Source organism: Sander vitreus, chromosome 4, assembly GCF_031162955.1.
Source record: "Sander vitreus isolate 19-12246 chromosome 4, sanVit1, whole genome shotgun sequence".
Lineage (NCBI taxonomy): Eukaryota > Metazoa > Chordata > Actinopteri > Perciformes > Percidae > Sander > Sander vitreus.
In genome coordinates, this window is record NC_135858.1 from 12,814,516 (window position 1) to 12,828,414 (window position 13,899).

At 40.6% G+C, this 13,899-nt stretch overlaps 1 protein-coding gene across 3 annotated transcripts; it reads left to right on the top strand.

The window, feature by feature from the left end:
* The first annotated feature begins 4,003 nt into the window (after positions 1–4,003).
* Positions 4,004–13,370, top strand: smarcc2 (SWI/SNF related BAF chromatin remodeling complex subunit C2). 3 transcript variants are annotated; one of them, XM_078248369.1, is made up of 27 exons: positions 4,004–4,135; positions 4,833–4,952; positions 5,049–5,134; positions 5,301–5,382; positions 5,969–6,061; positions 6,195–6,264; positions 6,369–6,438; positions 6,624–6,699; positions 7,737–7,981; positions 8,139–8,263; positions 8,381–8,434; positions 8,645–8,682; positions 8,770–8,900; positions 9,075–9,146; positions 9,255–9,368; positions 9,453–9,606; positions 9,715–9,831; positions 9,927–9,989; positions 10,093–10,351; positions 10,516–10,677; positions 10,819–10,880; positions 10,980–11,100; positions 11,191–11,354; positions 11,465–11,599; positions 11,695–12,061; positions 12,593–12,653; positions 12,803–13,370. In XM_078248369.1, the coding sequence occupies exons 1-27, from the start codon at positions 4,025–4,027 to the stop codon at positions 12,894–12,896; spliced, it is 3,246 nt and encodes a 1,081-aa protein (XP_078104495.1). In that variant the 5' UTR covers positions 4,004–4,024; the 3' UTR covers positions 12,897–13,370. The 3 variants fall into 3 exon arrangements, with proteins under 3 accessions (XP_078104495.1, XP_078104496.1, XP_078104494.1); XM_078248370.1 differs by having other exon boundaries at positions 5,307–5,382; XM_078248368.1 differs by having other exon boundaries at positions 10,516–10,880.
* Positions 13,371–13,899: the final 529 nt, after the last annotated feature.

Below are 13,899 nucleotides of genomic sequence, written 5' to 3' on the forward strand. Positions count from 1 at the left end.
AAAAGAAATAAAGCAACCTGAGTACCCAAACAATTAATGACTTCACAATTCTGTAGAAGTTATACATGGCATATCGATAGATTAGTTTGATATACAGTACACATAAACACATCTTTAACACATGAAATAGATTGAGCATTTAATCCAGCATTTCAGGACCATCCTGGAAAAACAATGATAGAGGTTTTGTCTGATTTGTTCTTACTTTTTGTGTTTTTATGTCAAACTGAGTGCTACAATTAAATTAAATGAAGTAAAATAGTAAATTAGAAACTTCAAACCAACTTCATTTTCATGCACAACCTTTTTATTATTATGCAATATGGGGCAATGCCCTATTATGGCCCATTTTATGTCAATAGTTATCTATTATCTATTTCACATTCATATTGGCTTCCTCCCATTATAAACAGAACCTTCCATTTTAAAGAAGAATAATGCAATATGGCCAAAATGCAATTCTGACTTGTATTTACCCAGTTTTTAAACTTCCTGTTCAAAGTCCTTCATTCATTTCCACCTGAAACATTAAAGCTTTTATTTAGACTTACTTTTTGTTACTGTTATGGTGGGGTTCAAATAATATGAATCATGCGTTATTATTTGATTAATTTAGGTACATGGTTAAACAAATACAGATAGTAAATGTGCATTACACCCCTTTTTGTGCTTCTTTACTTTTTTCACATCGGTAACAGACATTTTTGCAGTAATAATGAAACAATAATTAACAAAGATCTGGTGGAGTTGAGAGAGTCTGTAAAGCTCTTTAGATGCCTTCAAAATAATTAACATTATGTAATCATACTATATATAGTATGAGTAAAATCCATAGTATGATTACATACTATATATAAAACCATAATCGACAGTATGGTTTTATTAATGTGAGTAAGGCCTGTGACATTATATCACATACTGTAGTATATCAAAAGCTCAGCACTCTGGGCCATTACACATTTTGGGAGAGGTTGGCTTCATCTTTTTGGCACTTAGTGTGTTGGATAAATCTGATGTAGCTCTCTTTAGAGAAGTGGAGCTATCTAATCTTAAACTGTATAAAACAATGCCTTGTGACTTTGTGGACAGTGACGCCATCTCTCTTTTCAGGTCTATTGTCAGTTTTGTGAAGTAAAACAACTCCTTTATTAACAAGTCCATAATTAAAGGTTTGATTCTCTGAATTTTAGCTTCAAAAACACAAATTGGCCAAATTTGTATTGAAATGTCTGCGATCAGACAGAAATACAGCTGCAGCAGCTTGTTTCAAGGTAGTTTTCCAATTATAATATAAGACTTGCTACTTCACCTGGTGATTACCCTCTGCAAAGCCACCCTGTGAAAACGAAACACTGGCTGAAGGGAGTTCTCACCTCCCCAGAATAAAACAAGCAGATGGATCTTTAATTAAAGGTGAGAGGTAACACTCTTCTGGATGAGGAGGTTCTTGCTGTATGTGATGCAAATGAAAGGTTTGGGAGATGTTGGACTGGGTGGTGTTGGTAGGGTTATCTCAGCAGTATGTCCACCCCCCCACCACCCTATGAGTCCCAGTGCTCCCTTCTCGCAGATTCCAGCGTTACGTTAATTGGACAGGGAGAGAGGGCTGAGGAGGGAAACGTTCAGCCCCATTAGCAATCCCCTGTGGAAGGCTGAGCCGAGAGGATCACAGACTCACAAATAGGAGGATTAAAATAATCAATAAGCGTCACTCTCTCTCCTTCAGCACAGACGGGTGCACCACACACACACACACACACACACACACACACACACACACACACACACACCAGACACATTCATGAGCAAATACAAACACACTGCCTGAGGAATACCAGTTCCGGGAGCACTACTCTCTTCAACGGTGTCTCTGGACTTTCACAAATTAGCCTGGGTCATGTAAATTCACACACACACACACACACACACACACACACACACACACACACACACACACACACACACACACACACACACACACACACACACACACATACACACAAACAGACACGCACACCTATTCTCTGTTAATGAAGGTTAATTTGAGCCTGAGAACCAGTAAAAAGGTCAGAGACATGAAAACAGTCTGATAAATATTTATATTTTGCTCAATTATTTCTGTTCTCTCATGTCTGCTGAATTTCCAGTTTTTATGACTTTTATACAACAATATTTTTCTTGATCAACTCATTATGATGGAATGGAGGATTTAATACTAAATGCCATTCCTATGATATTATATTGAATCTTATGGAATATAATTCCCTACAGGCTAGGGACTGCTTGCCTTTAGGGTTTTTTCATAGTATATATTTGACACATTTTGATTTTGCTGTGATAGGCCTATTTATATAACATTAGGATGGAAGGATTATAATTAGTTGTTTTGCATTTGTTATTGCTGTCGTTGCAGTCATTGTTGTAGTAATTGTAAATAAAGTACATATATATACATATTACATATATAATATTAATTATATATATATATATATATATATATATATATATATATATATATATATATATATATATATCTTGCACATTGTCTGTAGTTACCACCAGGCCGAAGAAGGAAAACTAGTTTAATTCAGCCAGAAATAAATGACAAATTTAGGGGCATCGGTCCTCTCACTGTCCTCCTGCTATCACACCATGACTCTCCTGAATGAATCAAATAGATCAAATAAATAATATAAAATAAATAAATAATAATAATAAATACAGAAATAATTAGAAAGACATAGTGGATGTTCTTGAATAATTAAATACTGTGAAATCAACTTCATATGTTTCACCCTTCTTAGTTCAGGTTATGCAATCATAATAATGAATTGATAGCAGTCCTAGTGGACAATACACACCTGATTCACATGAATGATTATCAAATATATTATTAAAACCACATTTTTAGTAAATACAAAATATGCACCCACTGCCACTGAATCAGAACCTCTGTTAAAATTGGGTTTTCAATGGTATGGGTCTTATTTCATTGCCTGCCTTCTTTTTCCAAGTGTCTCATGAGAACAGTTACTCAGATCCTGCTAGGGAGATCCTTCATTGCCAATTTAAAAATCAAGTTACGTTTTCTTTTACTTTTTTTCGAGACTTACAACTAAGTGTTTTATTTTGGTGATTTACATTTTGTAATCTATTCAAGACAGTGACCATCAACCACTAAATCACTCACCAAGGAAGCACAAAGTGACAGACTGAAGTGAACTGAGATGGCTGTGAATTACTTCTCGTCATACTCGTCATGCTTGCCACATACAGTATGCACTAGTAGTGCTTTGTGGTGTGTCAAACTACCCGTTGATTCAGAAAGTTGTTACATTTTTCAAGTGAGTACAGACGCAGCAAGATCTGAAAAGCTGTTAAATTATATGTACTTTAGGCTTTTGTATTTATTTTTTATGAGTTTAAATTTCCATTTTCACTTTACTTGAATATTTCCATTTTTTAAGGCAACTTTTTATTCCACTACATTTATCTGACGGCTATTAGTGACATTATTTTACATTTAAAACACACAATCAAATTGATCAAATGTGATAATATTACTATTATGCTGCCCAGGAGATCCTAAAGCAGTTAAAACTAGATCTACCTCGACCAACATTTAAGTACTGCTTACATGTTTAATACACCAATAATTGTATAATATGACACTGACAATAGCTATTCTGCATGATGAGTAGGCCTACTTGTACTCTATAATGGAAGTACATTTTGTTAACATTTGTTCTTGAACGTTTTGAAAGCAGAACTTTAACTTGTAACTAAGTATTTTTAAAATGAGGTTTTGTTGGGTTTGCTTTTAAGTAATCTAAATACTACTTCCACCACTAGTGTTTGCGTCTACTTTTCAAATCTCTCACATGATGAAGTATTGTAAAAATCATTCCCTACATAAGTGCGCCACCTGCTGTACATGAATTGTTATTGCACTTGCCAGCAGTTGTAGTACCGGACTTTGGCCGCTGGGCGGCAGACGGCGTCGACTAGTTGTCTGCAGTCAAAGATGGCGGTGCGGAAGAAAGACGGCGGCCCGAATGTAAAATATTTCGAAGCGTCTGATACCGTTTCTCAGTTTGATAATGTCCGCGTCTGGCTGGGAAAGAATTACAAAAAGGTACTGACCGCATGTTTTGTATCCATACACACTCAGCTTACATTTTTTACCCTGAAATGTGGCCACTTATCTGTTGGGCAGAGGCAGTGACAAAGAGAGGAGGGAGGGTGCTGCTGAACGTCCAGCTGTTTGATTCACTCGAGCCGGGATACAAAAGGATGCTGAGCCAACAGCTGCAACAGATGCAGCCTCGAATGGCGGAATTCCTTCACGTTATTGTAGCTAAACCGATGCAAAAGCAGCACATGATCAGTCCTCCGAGGATGATATTTTGCAAAAGGGCTGATTTAGCCGGCCAGTCAGCTAGCTAGCTAGTTAGCTAATCGGCTAACGGCAATGCAGCTCAGATCCAGATGTTGGCTCTGTGGCGCGCGGCGCTGACTGAAGCCATGGCCCGTCTAGAGCGGTGTGCTGGTACTTAGACACATTGATTTAACCAATTATGTGCATTATTTCGTTAAAAATAATTAAATAATAATGATCAAAATGCCGATGTTACCATGTAATCACCATATCAGATATTACAAAGTATAACGGTTAACTTACCCTGAATAATAAAGAAGATAGTAATGCTCCCTCCACTTTTTGACTTAACTGATCACACAAAGCACTTATCAGCGCACTGTAGTTAACTTTTATGTGTCCTCTCTGTGGCTCAGCTCTGCCTGACTGACTCTCTGTGTTGATGTCCTCTCAGTACATCCAGGCCGAGCCCCCCACCAACAAGTCTCTGTCCAGCCTGGTGGTCCAGCTGCTCCAGTTCCAGGAGGAGGTGTTCGGTCGGCATGTCAGCAACCCTCCGCTCACCAAGCTGCCAGTATGTTTCCTTTAACTCTGTCACTCACACAGACATACAGATGACTTTTGTCGCCCTACGGAGGCATTTTGTAACAGTTTTGTTTTGTGTCTGCAGATGAAGTGTTTTCTGGACTTCAAGTCAGGAGGGGCTCTCTGCCACATCCTGGCTGCTGCCTACAAGTTCAAGAGTGACCAAGGATGGTAAGACTTTCTTTCTAGTTGGTGTAAAAATGTTTGTTAAATGAACCAACTGAAAAATAAATTGTATTATCTGTGCTCTGAGTACTCTTTTAGTTAGAGTTTAGTTAGAGTTGTATTTTGGCTATGTTGCCGTTTCATGTGTAACTCCAGTCTAATTTCCTGGTAGGCGCAGGTTTGACTTCCAGAATCCGTCGAGGATGGACCGAAATGTCGAGATGTTTATGACGATTGAGAAGTCCTTAGTGCAGGTGAGTTTGCCTCAGAGCTGTTCTTTATGTTTGTAACACACATTATTTGGACAGCCAAAATGTATTTGTAAATGTTTTCAGTTCAAAATGTTTAAGGTGTAATAGCAGTGTTTATTTTTTGTTATTAAAAAAGATTCTTTCACTTTACACACTTTTACAACATTCCCACAATATGCTTTAATTGCAATTGTTGTTTTTAAGAGATCAACTGTGAGCTCCAGCAGGAGTCCGTTGACACATTTTCGTTGTTTGTTTTCCTGCAGGCATCAGAGCTAAATGATTGCAAAGAAAATTGTCTGTTTGAGAGGTTGCATGTTTCTTATGATTACATCATATTTGTGAAGTGTCTGAGAATCACACTGCCTGCGCTTCACAGATATAAAAAATGAAGGGCCCTCAGTTATGGGACTTGACCAGTAATCATATCATTTAGCTCTGCTAATATGAAGAGTTAAACAACACAGACATACAGTAGTTCTTGTTTTAATGAAGATTATATGACATGCAATATATGTATATTTTTATATATGTTCCTGCCTATTTGAATTTATGAGTTTCACACATCTGCTGCATTTCTTCATTACAGAACAACTGCCTGAGTAGACCAGTCATCTACCTGAGCTCTGACATAGAGCCAAAACTGCTTGGGAAACTGAAAGACATCATCAAAAGACATCAGGTGTGTATTTTGTTTTGTTTTGTTAAAGGTCTTTAAACTAGTCTTAAAACTTGCTCACAACTGAGTCAGATTAAAAAAGTATGTTTATGTTGTAAACATAACCTATATTTCCTTGTAATTTTATCTGTCGTAGGGTTCAGTAACTGAGGACAAGGCCTCCAGCTCCCATGTTGTCGTTCCTATTCCCACTAGCCTGGAGGAAGGTGAGGATCCACATGTTGTATTTAGGCACAGCTTTTTTTTTTCATAGTAAATCCTGCTGCGCTGACTCTGTTTGTGCTGATATCCTTTTCTCTTTTTGGTCCAGAGGAGTGGGTGCGTCCTGTGATGAAGAGAGATAAACAAGTGCTGCTCCACTGGGGATATTTTCCTGACGGGTTGGTACTGAGTTTACAGAGATATGAACACCATTCAATATTTTACTGAAAACTGATGCCTCATCCTTTTGTGGACATACAACACAATCCCTGCACACTGTAGACTGGATCTGCTAATTGTGTTTTCTTGAATTTGTAATCTTTCCCCTGCCTTGACCTTTGACCTGGCTCCTCTCACCATTTAGTTATGATACCTGGATCCCAGCCAGTGAGATTGAGGCTGCTGTGGAGGATCCTCCCAGCCCAGAAAAGCCCAGGAAGGTATTTCATTTCTTGTCATTCTTTATTTGGTTGGTGGTATAGAAACTTTTGTTGTTGTTTCTTGTCTCTCTATTTTTATGTCATCCATTCCAAATTTTTTAAATGTGTCCTTTATTCTCTCTTAATTTGAACATATTTATCAAATACTTTTTTAAATAACTGCTTATATGTGCCCTAAGTTTATTAAACTAATTTCACACTGTTCAACTACAGAACATCATCATATCTGCTTGTTCCTGCCCTTTGTTGAGCCTAAATGACATTTGAAATGAGTGACATATTCAAATCAATATACTGTTTTTTATGGGTGCATGAGGCATCGTTACATCAGATGGAAAATTATAGATGCCTGTGCATCATTTTTTGTGCACAATTTTTGGAAAACGTCTTTACGTTAGCTAGGATTTAAAATGAAGGACTTTAGTCTGTAATGATGGAAATTAATTTTATGTGCCTCAGCCTTTATTATACAAACCTGTCAGGGGACTGTATGTACACAGCGCTGATAGCTCCCTATTTTGGCAACGGTAATCTCCTCATATTTTTCTATCTATGCAAAACATCGAAGTATGAAGTGCAAACTGGCACATGGAGCAACAGAGCTGATTACTCTGGCACTTGGCTGAACCATAAATTCAAAGCAGTGTCAGAAGCTCTTATTGTGTATTGAGAGCATCATTTAAGGCGTTCAGCGCTCACTAGGACATGATAGAGCAGTTTCGAGCTGTATTCACACACAAATCAGCACACTGGGTTAGTTTGGTATCAAGATGGTATCATCCTGTATCATCCTGTCTGTTTACTTAGGTGCAATGTCTCCCTCAGACTACAACTTTAAAGTGACGTAATTAAGATTTACTGCATTTGTCTTCATTCAGTGACTGCTCCTTTAGTGGGCTTACATACTGTGGAGAACAAGTGTGTCAGAATGCAACACTGCCTGGTTAAAATGTGGAATAAGTTGGTGACATTTCACTCAGGCAGCTGACATGCTCACTGAACATGTTGGTCATACACTGTATGGTCTCTGTTCACAGGTCCATGCCAAGTGGATTTTAGACCTGGACCAGTATAACGAGTGGATGAATGAGGAGGACTATGAAGTGGGCGAGGGATGCCCCAAGAGGAAGAGGATCTCAGCCAAAACCCTGACAGATGAGGTGACCACGCCTGACGAGCGGAGGGACAAGAAGCCTGGCAGCGCCAAGAAGAGGAAGAGGTCGCCGTCGCCCTCCCCTACCCCTCCGCCTCAGGAGAGCAAGAAGAAGAATACCAAAAAAGGGTTGGTGACCACACGTGTCTTGATGCAATGATGTCACACTCATCAGCTGTTGTGCTGATATAAAAAATGATATAATGATGTACAGTATTGTAAAATAATGTGTGTGTGTGTGTGTGTGTGTGTGTGTGTGTGTGTGTGTGTGTGTGTGTGTGTACAGGCCAACGACCCCGTACACCAAGTCTAAACGGGGCCAAAGGGAGGAGGAACAGGAGGATCTAAGTAAAGACTTGGATGAAGCATCACCTGTTCCAGCATCTGAAGAGGGAAACCCACCTAAGACAAGTACACATATATTCAAAATATACATAAAAATAACCGTATATGACTATTAAAATTAACCACCGACTTTAAAGTAGTTGTTGTCTGTGACTGGCTGACATTCATACTTTCTTTTTGCAGATAGCACCAAGAAGGACTCTGATTCAACTCCAGTCAAGGGAGGAACAGATATGGGTGAGCAGAAAGTTTTGTCACCATGGCTGCCTGTAACTACTATTACAAGAAAAAAACCTCTTTCTGTGCAGTGTGCTAATGCATGTAAAACAAAGAGTGCAAAAAGCAAGAGTGAGCCACTGTAATTTGTTTATGATATCAGGTTATAAGACATACATTTGTTACTTTTTCGTGGATATTCACTTGCCATTCTTTTTGTTATTTGAACAGACGAGCAAGAGGATGAGTCCATGGAAACAGCAGGCAAGGTGAGGCAGTTTGTAAAAGTGCAAGAAAATGTGGGGATAGTGAGGACAGTAAAACCCATACTTTATCATGAGCATGTGTTTAAACAGGAGGAGGAGGAAGGCTCTCCGAGCGTGAAGGGTGAACCAGTAAAAGGCTCTGACCTTCACGAGGACAATGTGACTGAGCAAACACATCACATTATTATACCGAGCTACGCTGCCTGGTTTGACTATAACAGGTAAGAAAAAAATCATTTTTGAAAAATGTCACAAGTAATCTTCATGTCAGTGATGTATTTACAATATTCAGAAAAGTAAGAAAAAACGGAGACCCATTGGGTTGAATCAGCTGGTCTCAACGTGAGTCATTCGTACGTATTCGTCCTCATAATGGCGTAACTGTTTTCCCTCAGTGTTCATGCCATTGAGCGCAGAGCCCTGCCAGAGTTTTTCAATGGGAAGAACAAATCCAAAACCCCAGAGATGTAAGTATTTGTTCCGTACACAACACAACATTTGATGTTTTTTCACTGACACACATTTAAAAAGCAGTCTCAACAGTAAATTGTTTTCTCTACACCTCCTTCTTTCAGTTACCTGGCGTACAGGAACTTCATGATTGACACCTACCGACTGAACCCTCAGGAGTACCTGACCTCCACTGCCTGCCGCAGGAACCTGGCAGGAGACGTGTGTGCAATCATGAGGTAGGTGGGGGCTGAATCTACACAGTCACATGTTTTAGTCAAACTGCTGCCAGTGTTGTACACTCTGTGCTTCTTCTGCTGCAGAGTCCATGCCTTCCTGGAGCAGTGGGGCCTGATCAACTACCAGGTGGACTCCGAGAGCCGACCCACACCCATGGGTCCCCCACCCACCTCTCACTTTCATGTCCTGGCAGACACTCCATCCAGTCTGGTACCCCTGCAGCCCAAGACGTCCCAGGTCACACACACACACACACACACACACACACACACACACACACACACACACACACACACGTATTCTGTGTTATTTTACATGTGTCGTCCTGTCTCTGTGCACCTGTAGACCCCTGCTACCCAGCAGATAATGTCCTTCCCAGATAAAGTAAAGGAGAAACCAGCAGATCTGCAAAACTTTGGGCTGCGGACTGACATGTACAGCAAGAAGACTGGCTCTGCAAAGGTACAAGTCTAGAAGATGCATGCCATTAGGATTATTTTGCTGTGATTTACAATGACCTCTCATATTAACAAAGTGGTTGTGATATTTGTGCACAGAGCAAGAGTACAGCGAGCTCTATGAGGGAGTGGACAGAACAAGAAACACTACTACTACTTGAGGTACAAATTACCCTTAAAATCAGTTGTGTGATGATGCAGATAATTCTTTACATATTGTGAAAATAAGAAATGCGGAGCTAAATGTAGTCCACACTTCCCTCAGGGGTTGGAGATGTACAAGGATGACTGGAACAAGGTTTCAGAACATGTGGGCAGCCGTACGCAGGATGAGTGCATCCTGCACTTCCTGAGGTTGCCCATTGAAGACCCTTACTTGGAGGACAACTCCTCGTCCCTTGGACCACTGGCCTACCAGCCAGTACCTTTCAGCCAGGCAGGAAACCCTGTCATGAGCACAGTGGCCTTCCTCGCCTCTGTCGTCGACCCACGCGTGGCCTCAGCTGCAGCCAAGTCTGCTCTGGGTGAGAAGGACCTTATTTATTTATCCTATTTAAATATTAGATTTATTGAAAGATTTGTTTTTACATTTGCATTTAAATCTTCCTGGTCATTGTTGATTACTCATTAGTCATCATTCGTTTTTTTGCGTTACATCAATAAGCTCAATCTGGTCTCTCTCTCTTAGAGGAGTTTTCTCGTATGAAGGAGGAGGTTCCTGCAGCGCTTGTTGAGGCTCATGTGCGGCGGGTGGAGGAGGCAGCGAGGGTCAGTGGCCGACAGGACCCGCTGTATGGCCTGGAGGGTAGTGGCATCGCAGGCACTGGCCTAGAGGAGGGAGACAGACCTGGTAGGATGGACACACACACACACACACACACACACACACACACACACACACACACACGTACAGCATGCAAAATTGCAAAAAAGAAAACACATTCACACTTTAAACTGAAAAAGAAAAAGTGTAATGTCTCTCTCTCTCTAGATGAAAGCAGTGATGAAAGTAAGAGTGACAGCCAACCCAGTGAAGAGAAGAGGGAGGCCAAGGTATGATACATGTTCGTTATAATACAATGTTTCTGATTTGTGAGTTCTGCTGATGAACTGTGGCGAAGCTCATTGTGCCATGTTTGCTTTCCCATGCAGGACAGCAAAGATGGAGCGACTGAGGAAGAGGAGAAGCAGGTGGAGAATGGGAAGAAGGAAGAAGAAAGAGGAAGAGAACAAGAAGGAGAGAGAGAGGCAGACAAAACAGAGTCAGAGATGGGTATGAAAATGCATTGCAGTCAGATACAGGAAATACAGTGTTCTTGTCAAAGGGGGAAAAGATTCAAACTTGAAACCTTTTTTCTTGTAGGTGATGGGGAGAAGGAGAAGGATGGAAAAGAGGGCACAGAGGAAGGACAAAGAGAAGCAGAGAGTGAAGGAGAGAAGAAGGCTAAGGTGGAGCGTGATGTGGGAGAGGGGAACCTGGCCACTGCTGCTGCGTCTGCACTCGCTGCTGCTGCTGTCAAAGCCAAGGTGAAGTTAATTATCACCAGGCCTCAGCTTGTTGTATCCTTCATCACCTTTTTTTCCCCTTATTTTCTTTTACTTTACTTATGTAAGTTTCTCCTTCACTTTCTCCGTAGCACCTGGCTGCAGTGGAAGAGAGGAAGATCAAATCTCTCGTGGCTCTGCTGGTGGAGACCCAAATGAAGAAGCTGGAGATTAAACTGCGACACTTTGAAGAACTGGAAACCATCATGGACAGAGAGAGGGAGGCTGTGAGTGAGGGATTCTGGGATGTGTAGTATCTCAAGAGAGTAGTCAACCTAATTACAGTACAAAACCTTTAACCTTTCACTTTTTGTGTGTGTAGTTGGAGTACCAACGTCAGCAGCTGCTGGCTGACCGTCAGTCCTTCCACATGGAGCAGTTGAAATATGCCGAGATGAGAGCCCGCCAGCAGCACTTCCAGCAGATTCAGCACCAGCAGCACAGCCAGGCCGGGGGCCCTCATGCCAACCAGGCTGCTCCAGCACCGCCACCCCAGGGTCCGACAGCAAGTCAGCAAGCTCCCAGCACACCAGCGCTGCAGCCGGCCCCCAGCCCTGCACCTCCAGCCTCTGCCCCGGCCCCTGAGTCCCAACCACCTCAGGGTGCTCACACCTCGCCCCCCTGCCCCCCAGGCTCGACCCCCGCTGCCCACTCCAGCTCCGGCTCCAGCACTACTCCTGTACTCCATGGTGAGTTTAAAGTTGAAGCAAAATGTAGCAGCTGTATCAGAAAATAGTGAAAAATCCCATCTTAAAAATGCTTTTTATGTCCGACAAATATCTTCAAGGTACAAAGACATCCATTTAGAAATGCGGGAAATCCCTTAATTTGTGAAGCTGGAAAGAGAGAGAGTTTGGCATTTTTGCCTTATGATTTACTTAATCGATTAAGGGATTATGAAAATGACAAGTGACAAATCCATTGGTTTAATCAATTGCCGCCAGCACTATTTGGATCAGACATTTTTTTTAAACGTGATAATTAAATTATTACAGTATATTTGTCTGCTATTTATTTTCTATTTTCAGCTTCTTTTTTTAAAAATTGAATTAAATACAATTTAGCCAATTAGACCCTTGCAAGATAATATTCTAAATTCTTTACACACACTATTATCAGCTTTATTTGAATTATTTGTCCTGTTAACTTTAGTTGAGCACTCAAAAACAAGGAGAACGTGTGTCCATGTTTCTGCTCTTCCCTTGTTTCACCCCTCACAGAGCCCACCACCCCTCTTCCCGGGGAAACACTCCACCCCTCAGCTCCAGTCCCACCTCCACAGTGAGAGAAAACTACATTGCCTGAGAATCCGAATGACTCTGACCACTTTAAACCCTGCCGGTATCATCTGAAATGAAGAAGTCATAAACCGAAGGAAGAGAACACACTTTACATGTTCAGCTCTTTTTTTCTTTTCTTTTTTCCAACAGGACAATTGATGTGAGAAAGGAAAAAATTATTACATCGAACTCAAACCAGCTCTACTTTGACTCTCTGTTGAAAAAGAAGTCCCTTTTAAATTGAATCTGCCTATGAAGAAAATGTACTTTCAAACAGAAGCCGTTCATCCTGTGCGGTCGATCGGACAGCAACATTTCACTTCCTAATTTTAAGCTTAACAACAGAGATCTGGTGAACTAAGAGGGTCTTAACCAACATGCTGCCACTCAAGGAGAAGAAGAGAAAAGACTCATCTTGTGTTTTCAGTGTTTTGGAAATTGTTGCATTTATTTTTTCTGCAACAGTTTGTCACAGCTTGTGAAGTCCCGTGCTTTACTGTCTCTCCAGAGTTTCCCCCTTGTACTGTAGGTACTAATTCAAATATATGTAAGACAAAAATGCACTTTTAACATGTTTCCCAAGGTCTCATTGAAAGACTTGAAGCATCCATGAAATTGAACGTTAGCACTTATATCGTCCTTTTGTTGTCTTAAATACTTTTTCATGCTGAAGTTTTTGGAAACTTGATTGGGAATGTTACTTTTTCCTCTCTCTATTTGTATTACATGGACAAACGGTCACTCGACAGGGTCTGGCCTCAATGTCTTTCCAGAGAATCGTCTGCAATGAATGAAAACAAATCGAAAGCCAGTTGGAAATTAAGTTGGTTCGGATGCAGTTTGAGACAATGTACTGTAAACTGGATTTTTCTGTTACAAACGCACCTTGTGTTGGCCTGTAATGATACTATTTGAAGGTACTGACAGCATTAGATCATCATCCTGAAAAGACCTCTCTAATAATGTCCTTCCTTTCAACAGCACTTAGAGAAAAACATGTCAGCGATGACCTTCATGTTTTTCAAATCTGGATTAACTCAAAACATCCACGTTGTAGTTTTGTGAGGAATGTAGTTTTGTTCAAAAGACTGAAAGTCTGGGAATAATAATTCAGAACAGTGATCGGACAGTGATTTTTTTTCATAATTTGACTTTATTGCTAAACCAAAATGTTTTTATAATCATGTTTATCTCGCATTTATTCAGTGAGTTTTATTGTGGTTGCTTGGGAAATTAAGAGGATTTTT

Coding starts and splice junctions, on each gene's coding strand:
- smarcc2 (XM_078248368.1), top strand. CDS start 4,025: ATGGCGGTGCGGAAGAAAGACGGCGGCCCGAATGTAAAATATTTCGAA. Junction 5,383..5,968: donor TTGAGAAGTCCTTAGTGCAG/GTGAGTTTGCCT, acceptor TCTTCATTACAG/AACAACTGCCTGAGTAGACC. Junction 12,654..12,802: donor GCTCCAGTCCCACCTCCACA/GTGAGAGAAAAC, acceptor TTTTTCCAACAG/GACAATTGATGTGAGAAAGG.